At 46.9% G+C, this 16,527-nt stretch overlaps 1 protein-coding gene across 2 annotated transcripts in view; it reads left to right on the top strand.

Annotated features, from left to right (window-relative positions):
* Positions 1–4,464: 4,464 nt before the first annotated feature.
* Positions 4,465–16,527, top strand: part of CCDC134 (coiled-coil domain containing 134) — a 23,807-nt gene continuing 11,744 nt past the window's right edge. Inside the window, exons 1-2 of one of the 2 annotated variants that reach the window (XM_019515090.1) lie at positions 4,465–4,556; positions 14,279–14,391. In XM_019515090.1, coding sequence (XP_019370635.1) covers positions 4,537–4,556; positions 14,279–14,391 — 133 coding nt within the window. In that variant the 5' untranslated portion in view covers positions 4,465–4,536. Of the gene's footprint in view, positions 4,557–10,052; positions 10,663–14,278; positions 14,392–16,527 lie in introns of those variants that run through there. The other variant, XM_019515091.1, reaches the window with a different exon arrangement.

Below are 16,527 nucleotides of genomic sequence, written 5' to 3'. Positions count from 1 at the left end.
TGGACATAGTCTTTCTGGACTTTAGGAAGGCCTTCGACACTGCATCTCTCACCCCATTTTCATTAAGAAATTGGGCAACTGTGGTGTGGATACCTACACAGTCAGATGCGTTGTTTATTGGCTGGAGGGCCGCACCCAGAGAGTGGTGGTGGATGGCTCTTTTTTGACCTGGAGGGATGTGGCCAGTGGGCTCCCTCAGGGCTCAGTCCTTGGGCCTGCACTGTTCAACATCTTCATTGGCAACTTGGATGAGGGGGTGAAAAGCACCTTGTTCAAATTCATGGATAACACTAAAATGTGGGGAGAAGTGGGCACACTGGAGGAGAGGGACAGGCTGCAACTAGATCGACAGGTTATGGGGGTGGGCGGATAAGAACAGGATAGGATTCAATACTGACAAGTGCAAGGTACTGCACCTAGGGAGGAAGAACCAGCAGCTTACCTACAGGCTGGGGAACTCCCTTCTAGTCAGCACAGAGGAAGAAAAGGATCTCGGTGTCATTATTGATTCCAAAATGAACATAGGCTGCCAATGTGGGGACGCGGTCAGGAAGGCTAACTGCACCTTGTCATGCATCCACAGATACATCATGAGCAGGTCCAAGGAGGTGATCCTCCCCCTCTATGCAACACTGGTCAGGCTTCAGTTGGAGTACTGCATCCAGTTCTGGGCACCACATTTCAAGAGGGATGTGGACAGCATCGAGAGGGTCCAGAGGAGGGCCACTCTCATTATCGGGGGCAGCAAGGCAGGCCCTATGAAGAGAGGCTATGGGACCTGAACCTGTTCAGCCTTCACAAGAGAAGGCTGAGAGGGGATCTAGTGGCCTGTTACAAACTAGTCAGGGGGGACTAGCAGGCTATGGGAGAGTCCCTTTTCCCCCAAGCACTACTGGGAGTAACGAGGAATAACAGCCATAAGTTGACCGAGATTAGATTCAGGCTGGATATCAGGAGGCACTACTTCACAGTCAGGGCAGCCAGGATCTGGAACCAACTTCCAAGGGAAGTGGTGCTCGCGTCTACCCTGGGGGTCTTCAAAAGGAGGCTGGATAATCACCTAGCTGGGGTCATTTGACCCCAGCATTCTTTCCTGCCATGGCAGGGGGTCAGATTTGATGATCTGCTCAGGTCCCTTCCGACCCTACCTACTTTGAAACTATGATAACAACTTGTCCCTTCCTCCCTGTATTGCAAACACTCTGGTGGGGGTTGTGTTGATCCATGCAGCACCCCCTGCTCTGCTTTAGCTGGAAACAGAGGAGATGGACCCTACTCCTGGCTGCAGCCTTCCCAGCTAGAGGGATGGGTTGCCCCTAGTCTTGACTGGAGAATAAATGAGTTAGCCTAGAGTACCTGCCTAGTTAAGTGATGACTCTTCTGTCTGGTTTTACCTTTTTGGTTTGTTTGTGCAGCACTGTCTCAGCTACTTAATGCCTCTGGGGCAGAGCTCTTGACCCTGCAGGGGACTCTGCTCATAGTAGATGATACTGTTATGAGTCATATGTACTACAATATTTGGAAGGAATGTCTCTCACCTTTGAAGATCACATGGGAACTAATCCCCAAATATGTCTTTTCAGTAAACTCTGGTTAGTAATCAGCATCCACTGACTGGTAGGCACAACCTTGGGGGTATTCCTGCCAGACTGCTCCATGCTGGGAGCTCACATTTTTACCAGAGTAAAAGTTGTCAACCTGGAGACCCTGTGGGGATTTCCTGCAATTCTTTTCTGTGTATGGAGGAGGGAATGAGTGACTTGAAGGGATGTCCTATGGTCTTGCTAAGGCAGCTCCCTTTTTTCCTTTTTTTTTTAAAAAGTGGTCCTCAGCTACCAGAGGGTCTCTGAACTTGTTTTTAAAAAGGGATTCTGGATGCATTTGAAGGGTGTGTGCGTGTGTCTGAAAGTAGGTTTTCCTGCACACAGTTCATTTTGTTTTTTATTCATGACATTGGTGTCAGATGCCTGGGAGGAGTGGCAGTCTCTCTCTCACACATCAGAGACTAAAATAAGAGGTGGGACATGCAGAGACCTGAGAAATAAGAAACAGATGGAATAAGAGACCATTTCTACCTTTCTTGCCAGGCATTGGTTTGGAGAAGGCTTATAACAGGAGTGATTTCTAGCCTGCTTTTGAAAGCTGTTCTGCTGTTGTTGGAAAGCAACCACAAAATAAAATCTTGGAATGTCCCTCTCTCTCCTTTATTTGTTGGCAGTTACTTTGCGGGAGTGAGCCATCTAGCACAGACTCACATTTATCAGTGCCCTAAAGGAGCTCTTGCCAACAGCACTAACTCCACACTGGGCAGCCCTGTCAAGGGGCAGGTTCTTATTGGTGTGCTGCTGCCCTTTCACCCTCAAGCTGCTTGTGCCTTTTTTGGCTGATGAAGGTGCTTGATACTACTGCACTTCCTGAGTGGATCTGGGTGAGCGCTGTCAGCTTGTAGTACAGGAGTGGCTAAAGTAGATTGGGACAGGAGAGAGGGCTCCCTCAGCCTGACCAAGGAAAGAAGGGCATCTTGGCACGAGACTTGTCTTACCCAAGCCAGTGTGAGAAGGAAGTTAAGAGGCTCCCTTCTGCCTTTAGCAGGGAACTGGTTAACTCTGCCCTGGAGTCTCCTGTTGGAGCCTCTTGTTTCCTCTTGATAAGAGGAATTAAAAAGAAGAGTTCTCTGCCTATGTATCACTTGTTCTTCAGAACCGTGGTGACATGGAAACCTGTTATGGTCTCCTAAAAATACCATGTACTCCATGCATGCTTGTTTCCTGTGACCTTCCACTGACTATAAAGTTGACTGCAGCCTCCAGCTGCCACCACTTGGCACAGACAAAGGTTGTTCTAGAAGGTCACTATCCATTGTATCCCCTTTCCTCATCCATGTGCACCTTGGAGCCCACATCTTCAACCTGGTGTCACAATGCCATCTCTCCAAGTGTGGCTTTAGTCACAAGTGAAACCTTTGCTACTGCTTCAGGTCTCTAAAACCCTCCCTTCCACATTCTCGTTCACTGATCGCCTCATCCGAGATGTACAGACACCAGACCCACCCTTTTCCTGCTGCCTGCAGCTGGTACCCCATGGCAACCAGACCTAAGGGGTGAGTCTTTGAGGCAGGGGTGGATTCAGGGGGGGGTGCACTCATGCAGCCCCACTTCCCTTTTGATTTCTGCTCCACCCGAAGTTTAAAACCAACTGTTTGGCAGTGGCAGAAGTATTTCTAGTCAGGCTGCAATGAGTGAGTTGCTTGACTGCATGGCTTATCATCTACCCACTTCCTTCTAAACTCTTCATTCCACGGGTGACGACGATCTTTCCTTGTTAATGGTCTTGCCCTTGCATTAATCAAGCTAGCCTTTCTTCTGCCATTCTGCTGCCTGTTCACTGCTCCTGGATGCAAAGCTCCTGTTTCACAGTCTCACAGATTTGTTTTTGAACTCATTCCAGTAAAATACTATTTATTTTTGTGTCAGTCTTAAGCTGAATAGTGCAGCCCTTAGCCCCAGCAGAAGAGGAAAGCCTTTATTTTTTTTTCACTTGGAGAAAAAAATGTGTTGCATTACATGCGATGAGGCATCTCACCCTCTGCCACCCCACTTTTCTCAGCATCCTAGATCAGCCCATGCTTCTCAGTCTTCCCTTCAACCACTGGCCTGACTTGACTGAGATGCTGTAGCTCTCCACCATGAGGCCTTTTTAAGGCCTCAGTTCCACAGAGCCTGGTATAGATGGCAAGCTGTGAGCCAATGTCAGAATCAGAGATGTAAGGCTGGAAGGGACCTCAGAAGGTCACCCAGCTCAACCCCCTGTTCCAACCAGGACCAGCCCCAACTATCTCAACCCAGCCAAGGCTTTGTCTAGCCAGGGCTTAAGAACCTCCAAGGCCAGAGACTGCACCGCCTCTGGGCAACCTATTCCAGTGCTTTACTACCCTCCCAGTGAGAAAGTCTGTCCTAATATCCCATCCAAACCTCCCTTGCTACAACTTGAAACCATTGCTCCTTGTTCTGTCACCTGCTGAGAACAGCCCAGCTCCATCCTCTCTGGATCCAGCTTCATGGACCTGGAGGCTGCTATCAAATCCTCCCTCACTCTTCTCTTCTCCACGTGAAACAAGCTCAGTTCCCTCAGCCTCTCCTCATAAGTCATGTCCCCCAGCCTCTGACCCCTTTGTTGCCCTCTGCTGGACCGTCTCCAACCTCTAGCGGAGGGCAACCATTTTTTGTTGCCCTCCCTCTGTTAGACTCTGTCCAATTTCTGTAGTGGGAGGGGGCAAGCCTGAACACAGGACTCCAGATGTGGCCTCAGAAAGAGGGGAAAAATCTGCTGGCAGCGTCTTCCTCCTTGCGGGCCGTTTGGGGTACTCCTGCCCCGTGGAAGCGGAGCTTTGCCCCCAGGCCGGTGCTTGCGGGTCCCAGCCTCCGCGCCGGCCCAGGCGGGGACGCGAGGCGCGCGGTGCATGCCGGTTTGCTGCGCGCCAGGCGGCCCGTGGCCGGGAAGGGGAGGAGCAGCAGCAGCAGCAGCAGTAGCAGTAGTATGACAGCCCGGACTGGCAGGTGAGGGCCGGGGCTGGGGCCGGGGCGGTTGGTCCCGCGCTGTTCCGTTGGAGGCGGGGGGAGCTCCCGCCGCAGTGCCCGGCCTGCCCGCGCTGCCTGGCGAGGGGGTCCCGGGGGCCGGAGCGCTGCCCCCAGCCCTGCCGGCGGCGGGAGCTCCGCGCGGCCGGGGGTCCTGGCCTCTGCCGCTGAGGGGGCTGTAGGAGCGGCCCGAGGCAGCTCCGGCGCAGGGAGCGGGGTGATCCGCGGCTCCGGCTTCCACCCAGGGGGCAGGCTTGGCACGGAGGAGCGGCTAGGGGCTCCTGGGCCGCCACCTCCTGGCCCTAGCCGCGCTGGCCGCCTCGGCCTCTTGTGGGCTGAGCGAGCGAGCGTAGGAAGCATGAGTGACCCGTGCCTCCTGAAAATGGGGGGCACCCGCAGAAGCCGCCGTCCTGCCGGGGAGAGGGGGCACCAGCCCTACCGACAGCATCAGTGTCGGCACCCCCTGCCAGTCGCCTATGGTAGGAAGTATCCGAAGTCTGGGGCTCAAGAGCCTGGGATGGAGGATGCTTGGCTGTGGCATCTGGGCACATCCGAACTCCAACACCTGGGCTTGGGCCTGTGGGTAGGACACCTGCCAGCAGTTTCAGGAGCATCTGAAGTCCCAGGGTGTGAGCCTGGGACAGAGGATGCTTGCCAGTAGTAGTGCCTGGCTACAGCTTGCTACAAGTGTGCTATGCCGTACAAGGTGTTGAGAATGATTGAGTTTTGCCTGCTCAATCCACACGGTATTTGGGATGGTTGAGTTCTGCTCAGCTGATACCATTTGGAACTCATTTGGCTAATTTGACCTGGAGCACAAAAAATATTATTAATAATAATAAAAAAATCTATCTACTGGTGTGGATGCTCTGGCTGGGAGGACCCTTGGGGACTGTGGGGCCGCTTTCCTGTCCCTCATCCTTTCATGTTTCACTAGGTGGGGTCCGCTGGCTCCTTCGATACATTCAAGGGCCAGTGGGCACTGGCTGGTGTGCTCTGTTGGTGTCTTGTCTCTCCCTACCCCCCCATGGAGAACTCGCTTTGAACTTCTGACTTTGTTCCTGCCCCTGTTTCCCTGTTTTCTCTTTAGTTGTGCCCCAAAATCAATTGGCGTATACGCAAGAGCCCCCGTGTCACATGGTAGCAAAGGGCAGATGCTGACAGGGAGAGTGAACTGGGTATGACAAGGGTTTTTTCCCCACTTCCTCTCCCACTTACAGCCTCCAGCATTTAGGGCCTAGGAAGTTCTGATTCAGATGGTGCCCCTCACTCCTCTGCTCAATAGTGACTAATGCCCCTTTGCTTCAAGAATGCATCCAATCTCTTTTTGAACCTGGCTAAACTGTCAGCGTCCACAGCACCTGATGGCAAGGAGATCCACACTGTAATGACACACTGTGTGGAAAGGAACTTCCTTTCATTAATTTTAAACTGCCTTCATTTTCTGGGCCTTAATTCTTAAAACTGGGCAGTGCCCAGGATCATTTGTTCTTACTTACAAGGGTCAGTTTCTGGCTGCACCCAAGTCCATTATATTCTGGGCACGAAAGTGGTGTCCTGGTTCTGAAAATGCTGAGTTGGATCGTCATGTTGGGTAAGCCCAGATCTGGTACCTTGTGTGTGACCACAGTGCAAGCTTAGAAAGGAAAGGGAAGGAATACCATTAAGAGGTGTCTGGGTTCTGTGTGAACTGGTGTCCCTTGTAGTGGGTCAGGCCTTTTAGAGAGAGGCTTAAACTCCCTGGAGTACATGTCAGTACTGTATCACAGTGGGGGAGGATTTATCCCCAATCCCATGCATATCTTGCCCCCAACCTTTCCCTCCCAGTTGCTGCAGGTGTTCAAGATGATGCTAAAAGACACTGAGGGCCATTCAGTTACTCTGGTATAGGACCTACCTTGTCTGACCGTGACAGATGACCCCTGCTTAATGTGCCCCCAGAGTCTATATGAGCATTCATGATGGTTTAATTCACATTTCTAGATTGCTTTGATCTCCTCTGCCATTTCTTCTCAGCATATCCCAATAGATAATCCCTCTGAAATGCTTAGGAGAAATAATTTTCTTTACCCTTTCTCCAGGGGAGGAAACGTGTCAGTTGTAAAAAAGGCTCTGATGCAGTCTGGCACTGGATTGCTTTGTATTTAAGATCTTGCTGTCTCACATAGCCACACTCATGACCCCTGTTACCATTATATTAAAATACAGGGTACCAATTATAGGGGACTTCCCTCCCTTACATTGTGCTCTCACTGTTTTCCTCCTTTCTTCTCTCTACCTTATGCTGTGCGCTTTCTTTCTGTGCTCTTCCTCACCCTGTGTCCTAGGTTTTCTGAACAAGCAGGTCTTGTAAAGGACAAATGCCGATACCTGCCAAGATCTTTCCCAGCCGTATTCTGACAGGTTTATGTCCCCCTGTGTGGCACTTGCTGCTGCGTAATTGATAGCATGCAGGGGATGGGTAGATGGCTGGACTTTTCATCATGCAGCTGGTGCAATGTAAGCTAATCTGATTTCCTCACCCTTTGGCCCTGCTTGATCATGTTTGGTTTCAGGAGCATTTAAAGAGAAGTCCCTTCATCTTAGGCCTATCTCACACAGGCTTTAGTGCTGCTGCTGCTTCTCGTGCGTGGAACATAAACGACTAACATACACAGGACCAGATTCATCCCTGGTGCACAAGAAGGCAGCTCTCTTGGTTTCAGTAGGAGCTCCACCAATTGATGATCTGTCCCAGAATATTTATCTTATCTACATGTTTAAGGGGCTGTTGAACTAATTGTGTTTAAATATTCATGACTTGTTTTATCAGTATTATTTTATGCATCTAAAACGGAAAGAAGTTTGTCTCTCATTTAGTTTTCATCACTGATGTTTTCTGGGTGGGTTTGGGGTTTTTTTTGCATTTGATGGTCAGATTGGAGAAGGAAGCTAAATCAATCTCTTTCATAAAGGAGCAGTCTTGTGGTAAAAGCTGTGGGTTCATGAGTCCTGGACTCACTTCCCACCTTTGCCACTTATGCCCTAGGTGACCTTGGGCGGAGTCACTTCAGGCTGTCATTCTTAGTTCCCTGCATATGTGCGTAGCAGGGAGAGATTTACCTCCAGATAAATGTGTTATTGTCCCCACTTTACATTTCTGTCTCAGAGGGTTGCTGTGAGGATAAATCCCCATGGGGAAGTCAGCTTCTGAGAGATTTGGGTAACAGGGAATCAGGGACTTGCAAAATATATAGATAGCTTATGTACTCTCTTCTTTCTGGATGAAGTGGATTTTGGATTACTGCAAGATAAATTTTAAAGCTACCACTTCCCCCCACAAAAAACATTAAAACAAATGTGTTAATCAGTCACAAAGCCATGTCCAATCATTCTGGCTTCTGGGAAATGGAGAAACACCAGTCTAGTGGGTTTTCTGCTACCTAGGCAGCTGGACAGAGCTGCCAAAAATATTAGTGGCAACTCCTCCCTATATACAAGACCATAGCACAGGTCTTCCCTCAACCTGGGCTTTTGGCAGAAGTTCTGTTTCAGCAGAAATTATTTTAGCAAAGCAAAAACCTGTTTGAAAATTTTCTCTTTTGTCTGATCCCTAAGTGGGGCCAAAGGGGAAAGCTTGCTAGAGAAAATGCAGAAGAACATCTATGCTTTCCATCCCATGTCCTGGCCTGGCAATCCCTCAGGTTCTAACCTGCTTTCAAACCAGGTCAGCCAAAGAGATTTGGAATAGTTAGAACAGCTGTGTGAACCCCATTCTGGGAGGGCCATATCTACTCTCGAAACATGCTGAAGATGGTGGTTGCTGAGTAAAGGTGGGTTAGAACCTGATTTAACATTAGTATTAACATCAGTTTAGCTCAGCAATACTCAGACTGCGGATCCTGCATCACTCTTCAGCTGGTCACCTTCAGCATACCAAAAAACACCTTATCAAAGGTGTTTTCTGCGTGTATTAGGTAGGCCTTTCCTGCAATCGTGAATAATGCAACACGCATGTCATCTGCCTCTCAGGGTGAATTAATGTGCTGTAGTTTTTATTCTTTTGAACCACAGCATTTTTGCACAATTCACCAAGGCACATGTATGCTACTGTGTTTTATGTTTAATGCCAAATGCTCACAGGGTTCCTGAGCCAGTTGGACCATCGCTGATTTAGTTAAATTGGTTTTACAGCTTGTTACAGTTTTGGGGTAACTTCCCCTGTGTAGACAAGACTGGCATGCATGCACGTGGTCATCAGAAAGTAACTGGGATTAGTGGGGTGGAAATGTACCCGCTGGGGCTTCAGGAATCATCCGAGTGAGGGACTGATGTTTTAAAATCAGCTCCTTGCCATTTGCATCAAACTAATTTCCACCATCCTAGCTCTACACCCAGTGGTACTCCCTCACTCCAGCAGATTCCCTTCATCTCTGGGGCCAGAAGGTCTGATCTGCGTGGATCCAGTCTTCTCAGAATCTTGTCTCTGCAGGAGAGTCCAATCAGTGGAGGGCAAGTGGCTGTAGCTGCACTGATATGCGTTGCAGTTGTGCAGTCCCTACTTGTGTCATGTGCTGGACAAGGCTGGGAGAAACTGGCGTCTGGGTCCCTGCTTTTCTTACTTTTTGCCTCTCCCCTTAGGGAATTGGTTAGTTGTTTGCAGCCTCAATTAGCTTCTCTTCTACCTGTGTCAGCTGCTACCTGTAGTCACTGTTTCATGTCAGCACTGCAGGGCAGAGACTGGCCACTGCTTCCCTTCACCAATGGTTCTCTGCCTCCCTTGAGGGGGATCTTGGGTGCTTCTTTGCCATTCTCCTCCTTTCATCATAGAAAACAAGAGTTTTTAATGCTGTGAACTGCTTCAAAGAAGCCTTTGTTTCAAGAGAGCTTTTGAGGAAAAAGCAGCTGCAGGCTCTGACCCAGATGATTCAGACATGGCAGAACCCACCATGGAACCATTTTGGGCAGCAGAATGCAAAGTTTAGAAGGCAGCAATCCTGTCCTGGACCTTTCTATAGACCGGTGCTGTCACTCACTTTACAGACTGGGCAAGAACCCCAGCAGACTGACTGGCTGACTCCAGCTGCGGCATGCTTTTCCCCCAGCTCCCTCTGACATCCCATGGCCATGTCATTGCATATTCAACACCTGTGCCTGCTCTCAATGATATGCACAGGGGCGCACAGAAGCAGGTGGCTGGATCCCAAAGCCAATGCTGCCAATCCTGTGTTGGTCTGTAGGTTGTTCCTTTTCTTCTTGTAACCCAGTTGGGCCTTGGACTGAGTTGGAGAGCCAAGGGCATTATCATGATGTGTGGAGAAAACTTTGCCATCTATGGTCTTATCAGAGAGGCTTGACCTTGGGGATGGAACACCGCATAGCGGCTTTTGAAATCTGGTGTCAGCTGGTGCCTCAGTGTCACCACCTGTAAAATAGGAATAATGATACTGACCTCTTCTGTAAAGTATTTTGTGATCTGCTGATGAAAAGCAGTGTATGGGAGCTGAGTCTTGTTGTATAATGTGAACACATTGATACATTAGTATCTGCACTTGCTGCCTTTGGCCCTAGAGGTCTCTGAAATTAAGCAAAAGATATATACATTTTACTGCACCCTTCATGTTGCCTGATATCTTACCTTTCTGTTGAATGTTGTACTGTGCCTCTGAATGGGTTAGTCTGCTGTGGTGGCAATTCCAGGGGAGAGAAGTTTAGTTGATTGATTCACATTATGGGATTTAAGGCTACCAATCTGAATTTACTCCACTTCTCCATGGAGCAGATTTTCTGCTTGGGAAGAACTGTCTTGCAGTGTTTGTTATGCTGCAGTGAGGGGTTTGGTGTAGTCATGTATCAGCTTTCCTCTCTGGTGGTCTGGAACTGGTATGGGGATAGGGCAGGGGCTATTTTGCGGGTATTGTTGCTCTCCAAATTTAACATTGTTGTTTGTGTTCATTTTCCCTCAGATAAGCAGAAGAAAGTCTTAGAAGGAGTAGCTTGTGATGTCCCACGAGGAGTTCCTGCTGTAATCTCTTGGTTGCTGGCTGGCTTATTGGAAACCTCATCTGTCTGAACTGGCTGCTGTGGATCCCAGTGCCTGAATAACCAGGTAGCAATTTTTTTACACCTAAACAGTCCTAGAACACATGCAAAGAAACCAGTGCCTGGAGAGGAAGCAGATATTTGTTTGTGCCAGGAGTTATGCACTCTTCTTACCCTGCCATGGTTCTCCTTTGCTTCTTTCTCAGTTCACATCTGGCAATGCTTATATTTAAGAATGTTAATTATGTGGGGAGATTACATGCAACTATATAGGTTATGTAACTGCTTCCCATGTTATGTATCTGTAGTGTCAGGATGGAGCGAAGTAGAAAACACCTTTTTTTCTGTATCTGTCCTCCCTCTGCCAAAGCACAGTTTGTGTGATGGGAAAGGATGTTCCCGTTACAGATTTAGACCCTGCTTCCACCATTCTTCTTGTAGACCTCCACTGAAGTTGATGGGACTGTCTGCATGAAGTTTGTTGTAGCATTAGGGTCTTAGTAAGGAATATGGCTGCCAGGGTGCCTAATGCTACTCTGTAGTGCTTGGTACCATTGTATTTGGAAACCTATACGGCAACCCCCATTTAGCACTGTTTTGCCTAGTGCTATTTTGCTATAATGCTCATTTTACATTGATACCTGATTCCATTCAGCAAGTTTTGTTATAACATTCATGGGCATTTTATGGGAAAATGGTTTTGCTTAACACTATTCCACTTAACACTCGTTTTTTTGGGAATCAAGAGTGCTAAGTGGGGGTTGCCTGTATACTGTTTTGGACCTCTGAATTATAGGCAACTGCAAAGAGTGGGAATGTGTGCTCAAAGAAAGGAGTCAATGGATTAAAGGACATTTAACCAATTGAACCCCCTCTGCTGGATTTATCACTTTTCCACTTAATCTCTTAAATGACAAGGAGACTGTTTAGGCCATCCAAAGGCAAATGGACTTTGATTAGTTCTACTCTACTAATTAGCACCTTAACAGAAAACAAAGGAACATATAAAAAGTACAAGGTATGGGTTTCCCTGCCAAGCCTTCCTTCTTCTGTTTTTCCTGGTGGGCTCACAGGGCACAGTGGGAATAGATCTACATATTTCCAGATTTGTTCCTGAAGTTAGTGTTTGGGGATCTGACTTTTATAGGCTTGGACAGTAATTTTAAACTTTTTAGACTCCAGGCAGCCCTCCATAACTTTTCTGAATTTACCAGCACCACATTTCAGGAACTAGTTTCACTCTTTTTGTCTATGGAAAAAAATAGAGCAATTCTTCCATTATAAAGAACTCAGATGGACCACAACAGGCCAGAATGTTTTTGACACTCTGAGATTCTTATTTAAAATCTCTGGGTTTACTTTATGAATCACATGTAGGTGTTTGCACACATAATGGCACTAATATTCTGAAGCACCCTTAAAAGGCTCTCATGACATCCCAGAGTGCTGCATCCCTCTGGATGGGCATTATTGGTCTAGGGAAAAGGGTGGAACATTTAAAGGGGGCTTTCTGTTGTTCTCAGGGTCCTAGAGAACCAGTTCAAACCAGTTCTCATTGGTCCAGGGAAGGTGTCAGACTAGATTTAAAACTCTGGGAAAGATTTGGTTCCTAAGAAGGAAGATTCCACATCTTTACCTGGTTTATTATTTTGGCCTTCCTAGACTGGAGGGTGCCCATTAATCCATATGTTATTTAACATACTTTACGCTAAACGTAACACATTTTTTATGCCTTTCTTAGAGGCTTCTGGGCAGTTAGTTAAAGCCAGCGCATGAGTATACAATTAACCATATTGTAGTACAAAGGTGATATACAGTTAAGTAATTCTCTAAACACTATCAATATGCTTACAACTAAAACTGTAGCATGCCCTTTACATACAGTTTTGATTATAATGTATGTCAGCAGCCTGTGTCAGCAAAGTGGGAATTTAAAAAGAGTAGCATGTAAAACAGCAGGGAGCTGTGTTAAGAGTCTGATGAAAAGGAGATTAAGAAGGGGAATCCTAACAGGACTGTGCAGATAATACCTTCATGGAGCTAATAGCACAAGTCTAAGAAGAGGCATAACAGCCTAACATGAAAAGTAAAACTTGGCAGGTGAGATGTCAGGAGGAAGTTGTTGTGAAAGTGATTTAAGCCACTGGGATAGAAGGCAAAGGTTAAAAGAGTAGATTAATTCAGACACTGACAAGGATAAGGAATTACTGATCTTGATGAGACCCCAGGCCTGTCTTGTCTAATATCTCTGCCTTCAGCTATGTAAACATTGGCACCTGATCTACCTTGCTTCCACCAGTAACTACTGGCTGCCACTTCAGATTATGGTGTAGCCCTCATTCCTCTTATCTGCAGATCTGGTAGAATCAGAATAATGGGAAAACAGGTGTGGAAGGGACTTCAGGGGGTTATCTAATCTAACCTCCTGCTCAGTCAGGATCATCCCTGTTAAACTTTCCCATAGAAGTGTGTGGGTAACCTACACCTGGAAACGTCCAGGATGAAGTACAACCTCTATAAGTAATCAGTTCCAGTGCTTAACCCACCTCATTGTAAATAAATTCTTCCTAATATCCAACCTAAATTTCCCTTGTTGCACTTTAAGACTGTTACTTCTTGTCCTATCCCTTGCTAGCACAAAGAATAATCTTTCACCATCCCCTTTATAACCAGCCTTCTGGAATTTGAAGACTGTTATCAAATCCCCACTCAGTCTTCTTTTCTCTTGACTAAATCATCCAAGTTCTTCTAGAGACTAGCACTATATTACTCAGTTTAAGATCAAAGCAAAAACAAATACAGTTTTATTGGTATGTACGCTGATTTTCTAGATTTAGTTTACAAACACAACAAGCTAGGCAAAAACAGAACAAATATATTGTTTCATTACTCCTGTAATCATGATAGTTAAATATACAATTCTTATTCAGACTTATTAAATGAAACCTAGTCTTCTGGAGTATCTTGACAGAGCATTCAGCACTTCATTGTCAGTCATTGCCACACCTGAATTAACATTCATCTGAGTTAACATTACCACCTGTAAGTTTGTTTTTAGTTAGAACCAAGAACAGTTTGAAGGGCTGTGAAATGGAAAAGAGATATTACTAGGAATGGCTAACAGGCAGTAACATGGCAGATGAAAGGATATTTTGATAATCAAACATTGAGACCATTAAAAAGGAGAGAGGGTTGTTAACGGTTGTGGAGTGAAGCAAGATTGACAGGAATCCAATAGATGACAATGAGCCATGAAGTTAGTTGATTCCCTCAGCATGGCCTGACTAGAAATGCTGCTGCCCCTGCCAAGCAGTTGGTTTTAAACTTTGGGTGGAGCAAGAACCAAAGGGGGAGTGCAGCTGCACCCCTCCACTCCCTAGAACCGCCCCTGTTCCTAGACTTTGAATAATTTTTGTTGCTTTCTGTCCAAAGTGCTCTGCTCAAAACTGGACCCAGTACTCTAGGTGAGGCCTAACCAGCGCTGAATAGAAGTCAGGAATTAGAAAAGGGAAGGGGAAAATGGGAACAAGGAAGTTGAGAAAGCAGGTATTCTTCTGTAAAAGGATCCTGTCTCCTAGGGAAGCTATTTTGGACCAGACGTCATTGATGGGTTTTGTGGCTGGGACATGTTGGGGAAGATTGTATGTCTCATTTAGTTTGTGAAGTCTTTTGTTCCAATCCAGGACTGTAGACATGGATTTTCTATGGCTTGGCGCCTTTGTGTTCCTCCTAGTATTGTCCAAGGGCAACTCTTCAGACACAGAGAAGCAGAGGACAGACTCTGGCTTGGAAATCTGTATCCTTTTTTGTGGACCTTTGCTATGTGTGAGGGTGAGGAGAACTAGGAGAGAGCTCTCAGTATTATGAGGATTAAACACCAAGGAGGAAGAGGTGCTAATTAGGGCACTTGAGGGGGTTATAATCAAGGATAAGAAGATAAAAGTGAACTAAGGACAATGCAGATTGAATAATGGCACTTATTTTATAGGAGTGGAATAATCTCCCAAGAGAGGTGGTGGAAGCAGCATCAACTAGATCCTTTAGGCTGAGCAAAAGAATGGAGAAAGCACAGCGTGGAGCAGTTAGCTAAAGATGGGTGAGGACCCAGAGATGAACTGTAAGGTCGACTCTGTTATTGCACTTGCACCAGAACTGCTGAGCTGCTGCTGCCTTGCTCTTCTGCAGAGAGGATTTAATCAGGTTTATGGGTTTAGAGTCACAGAATCATGGAAAAACAGGGCTGGAGGGGACTTCCATAGGTCATCTATTTCAACTTCCTGCCTGAGGCAGGATCATCCTTATCCAAACCCATTGTCTGACCTGTTAGCAAACCTACATACAACTACAAGTCATAATACCGTAACCTGCCACAGATAAAGCAAGAGTACAACAGCAGTCAATGTTCTGCTGCTGCAAAGGTTGATAAAATATGTTGGAGAGATCCAAGAAAGAGGGCCATGGCCCTTTGGTACAGAGGAAACCAATACCTCCCACAGTCCATACCAATCTCACCATGGGGTAGTATTCCTTCCTGACCCCAAATACAGAGATTGTTCTGACCCTGAGTAGAGGGGCAAGATCCTTTAGCCAGGAATCTCTACATTTAAGTCCCAGGAGGAGCACTGGCACACTCCAGTCAAAATCCCCAGCCTTTGCTGCAGCCCAGTGCCTCTGAGGGAGGCAAATCCCTCCCACAACAGCTGTAGCAGCAGGAGGGGGAAAAAATCCTTCTCCGCCCCATGTGGCAACCAGCAAAGCCCAGAAGCATAGGAAAAACCCATAGTAGAACGAAGAGCTAGCTTACTCCTAGATCATCCCTGACCAGTGCTTGTCAGACCTTTAGTGATGGAGATTTCACAGCTTCCCTAGGCGGTCTATTCCACTGCGTCACTGCTCTAACAGTGAAGAAGTTTTCGTGATATCCAGTCTGAATCTACTTTGCAACTTCAAGCCATTGGTTTGCAACCTACTCTCTGCAGCAAGTGAAAAAGGTGTTTTTCCTCATCTGTATAACAGTCCTTTGAGTATCTGTAGATTGCTGTCATGTCCCCTCTACTGATTTACTTGCATGCTGCCTGCATCCCTTTAGTGTTTTATCAGGGCAGGGGGCAATTTATCAGCAGGACACATACATTTTTGGAGCACGGTATTTCTTTCTGCTCATCGCCCCTGCTGCACAGGGGTTGAGAATGCCTCTTAATGAGAACATCTTGGTGCCCATAAAAATGATCGCTGGGTGAAAGCAACTTCGAACTAAAAGTTTAACAAAGACATATGCGGTAGCTGAGAGCAATGGCTTAGTGCTCAGGGTTCCCTGTTGGAGTGGTACATGTTTCACTCAGCCTGATTTACATCTTTTCTGCGCTTATCATTCCTAGCGAGTCAGGTAGAAATAGCAGCGAGCACAAATTCTGTTTGGTGTGGGCCAGTGTCCTCTGATGAAAGGTTAACCAGACTGGCATTTAACAGGTATGTCTGAGATGTTCAAAGCCCACCACATATGTGAGAACTTCGAGGTTGGAGATTTTATGTAAGGTAGCTGTTGAGCAGCCATGTGAGACTGAATACACCTGATCTCATCAGCTCTTGAAAGGTAGGCAGTCCTGGACGTGGCTGGTAGTGCTTGGATGGGCAGCTATTTTGGAATGCCAGGCACCACAGAATCAAGCCAAGGCATTGTGTCAACCCACTTAGCAAATTGTAAATCAAGACAATTAACTGAATGATAAGACTGCATTCAGCTGCATTGTTGATCCTGACCTGATGGATGGCAAGAAAAGAAAAGGGTCTGTTATCAGTCCTTCAGTTACATCGGTTTACAAATACACATTTCTAATTGTATAAGGGCTTAGTAGTAATTACTCTCAAAGGGTTGTCTGGCTTAAGGGGTGGCTGAAAGTCTCCTCTTGTCTCTCTCTGCTGTTCTGCTGTG

The sequence above is a fragment of the Gavialis gangeticus genome, unplaced genomic scaffold (genome assembly GCF_001723915.1).
Source record: "Gavialis gangeticus isolate Ggan-Ray unplaced genomic scaffold, GavGan_comp1, whole genome shotgun sequence".
Taxonomy (NCBI): domain Eukaryota; kingdom Metazoa; phylum Chordata; order Crocodylia; family Gavialidae; genus Gavialis; species Gavialis gangeticus.
Note: the sequence above shows the minus strand (reverse complement) of the source record. Positions and strands in the feature narration are given on the sequence as shown.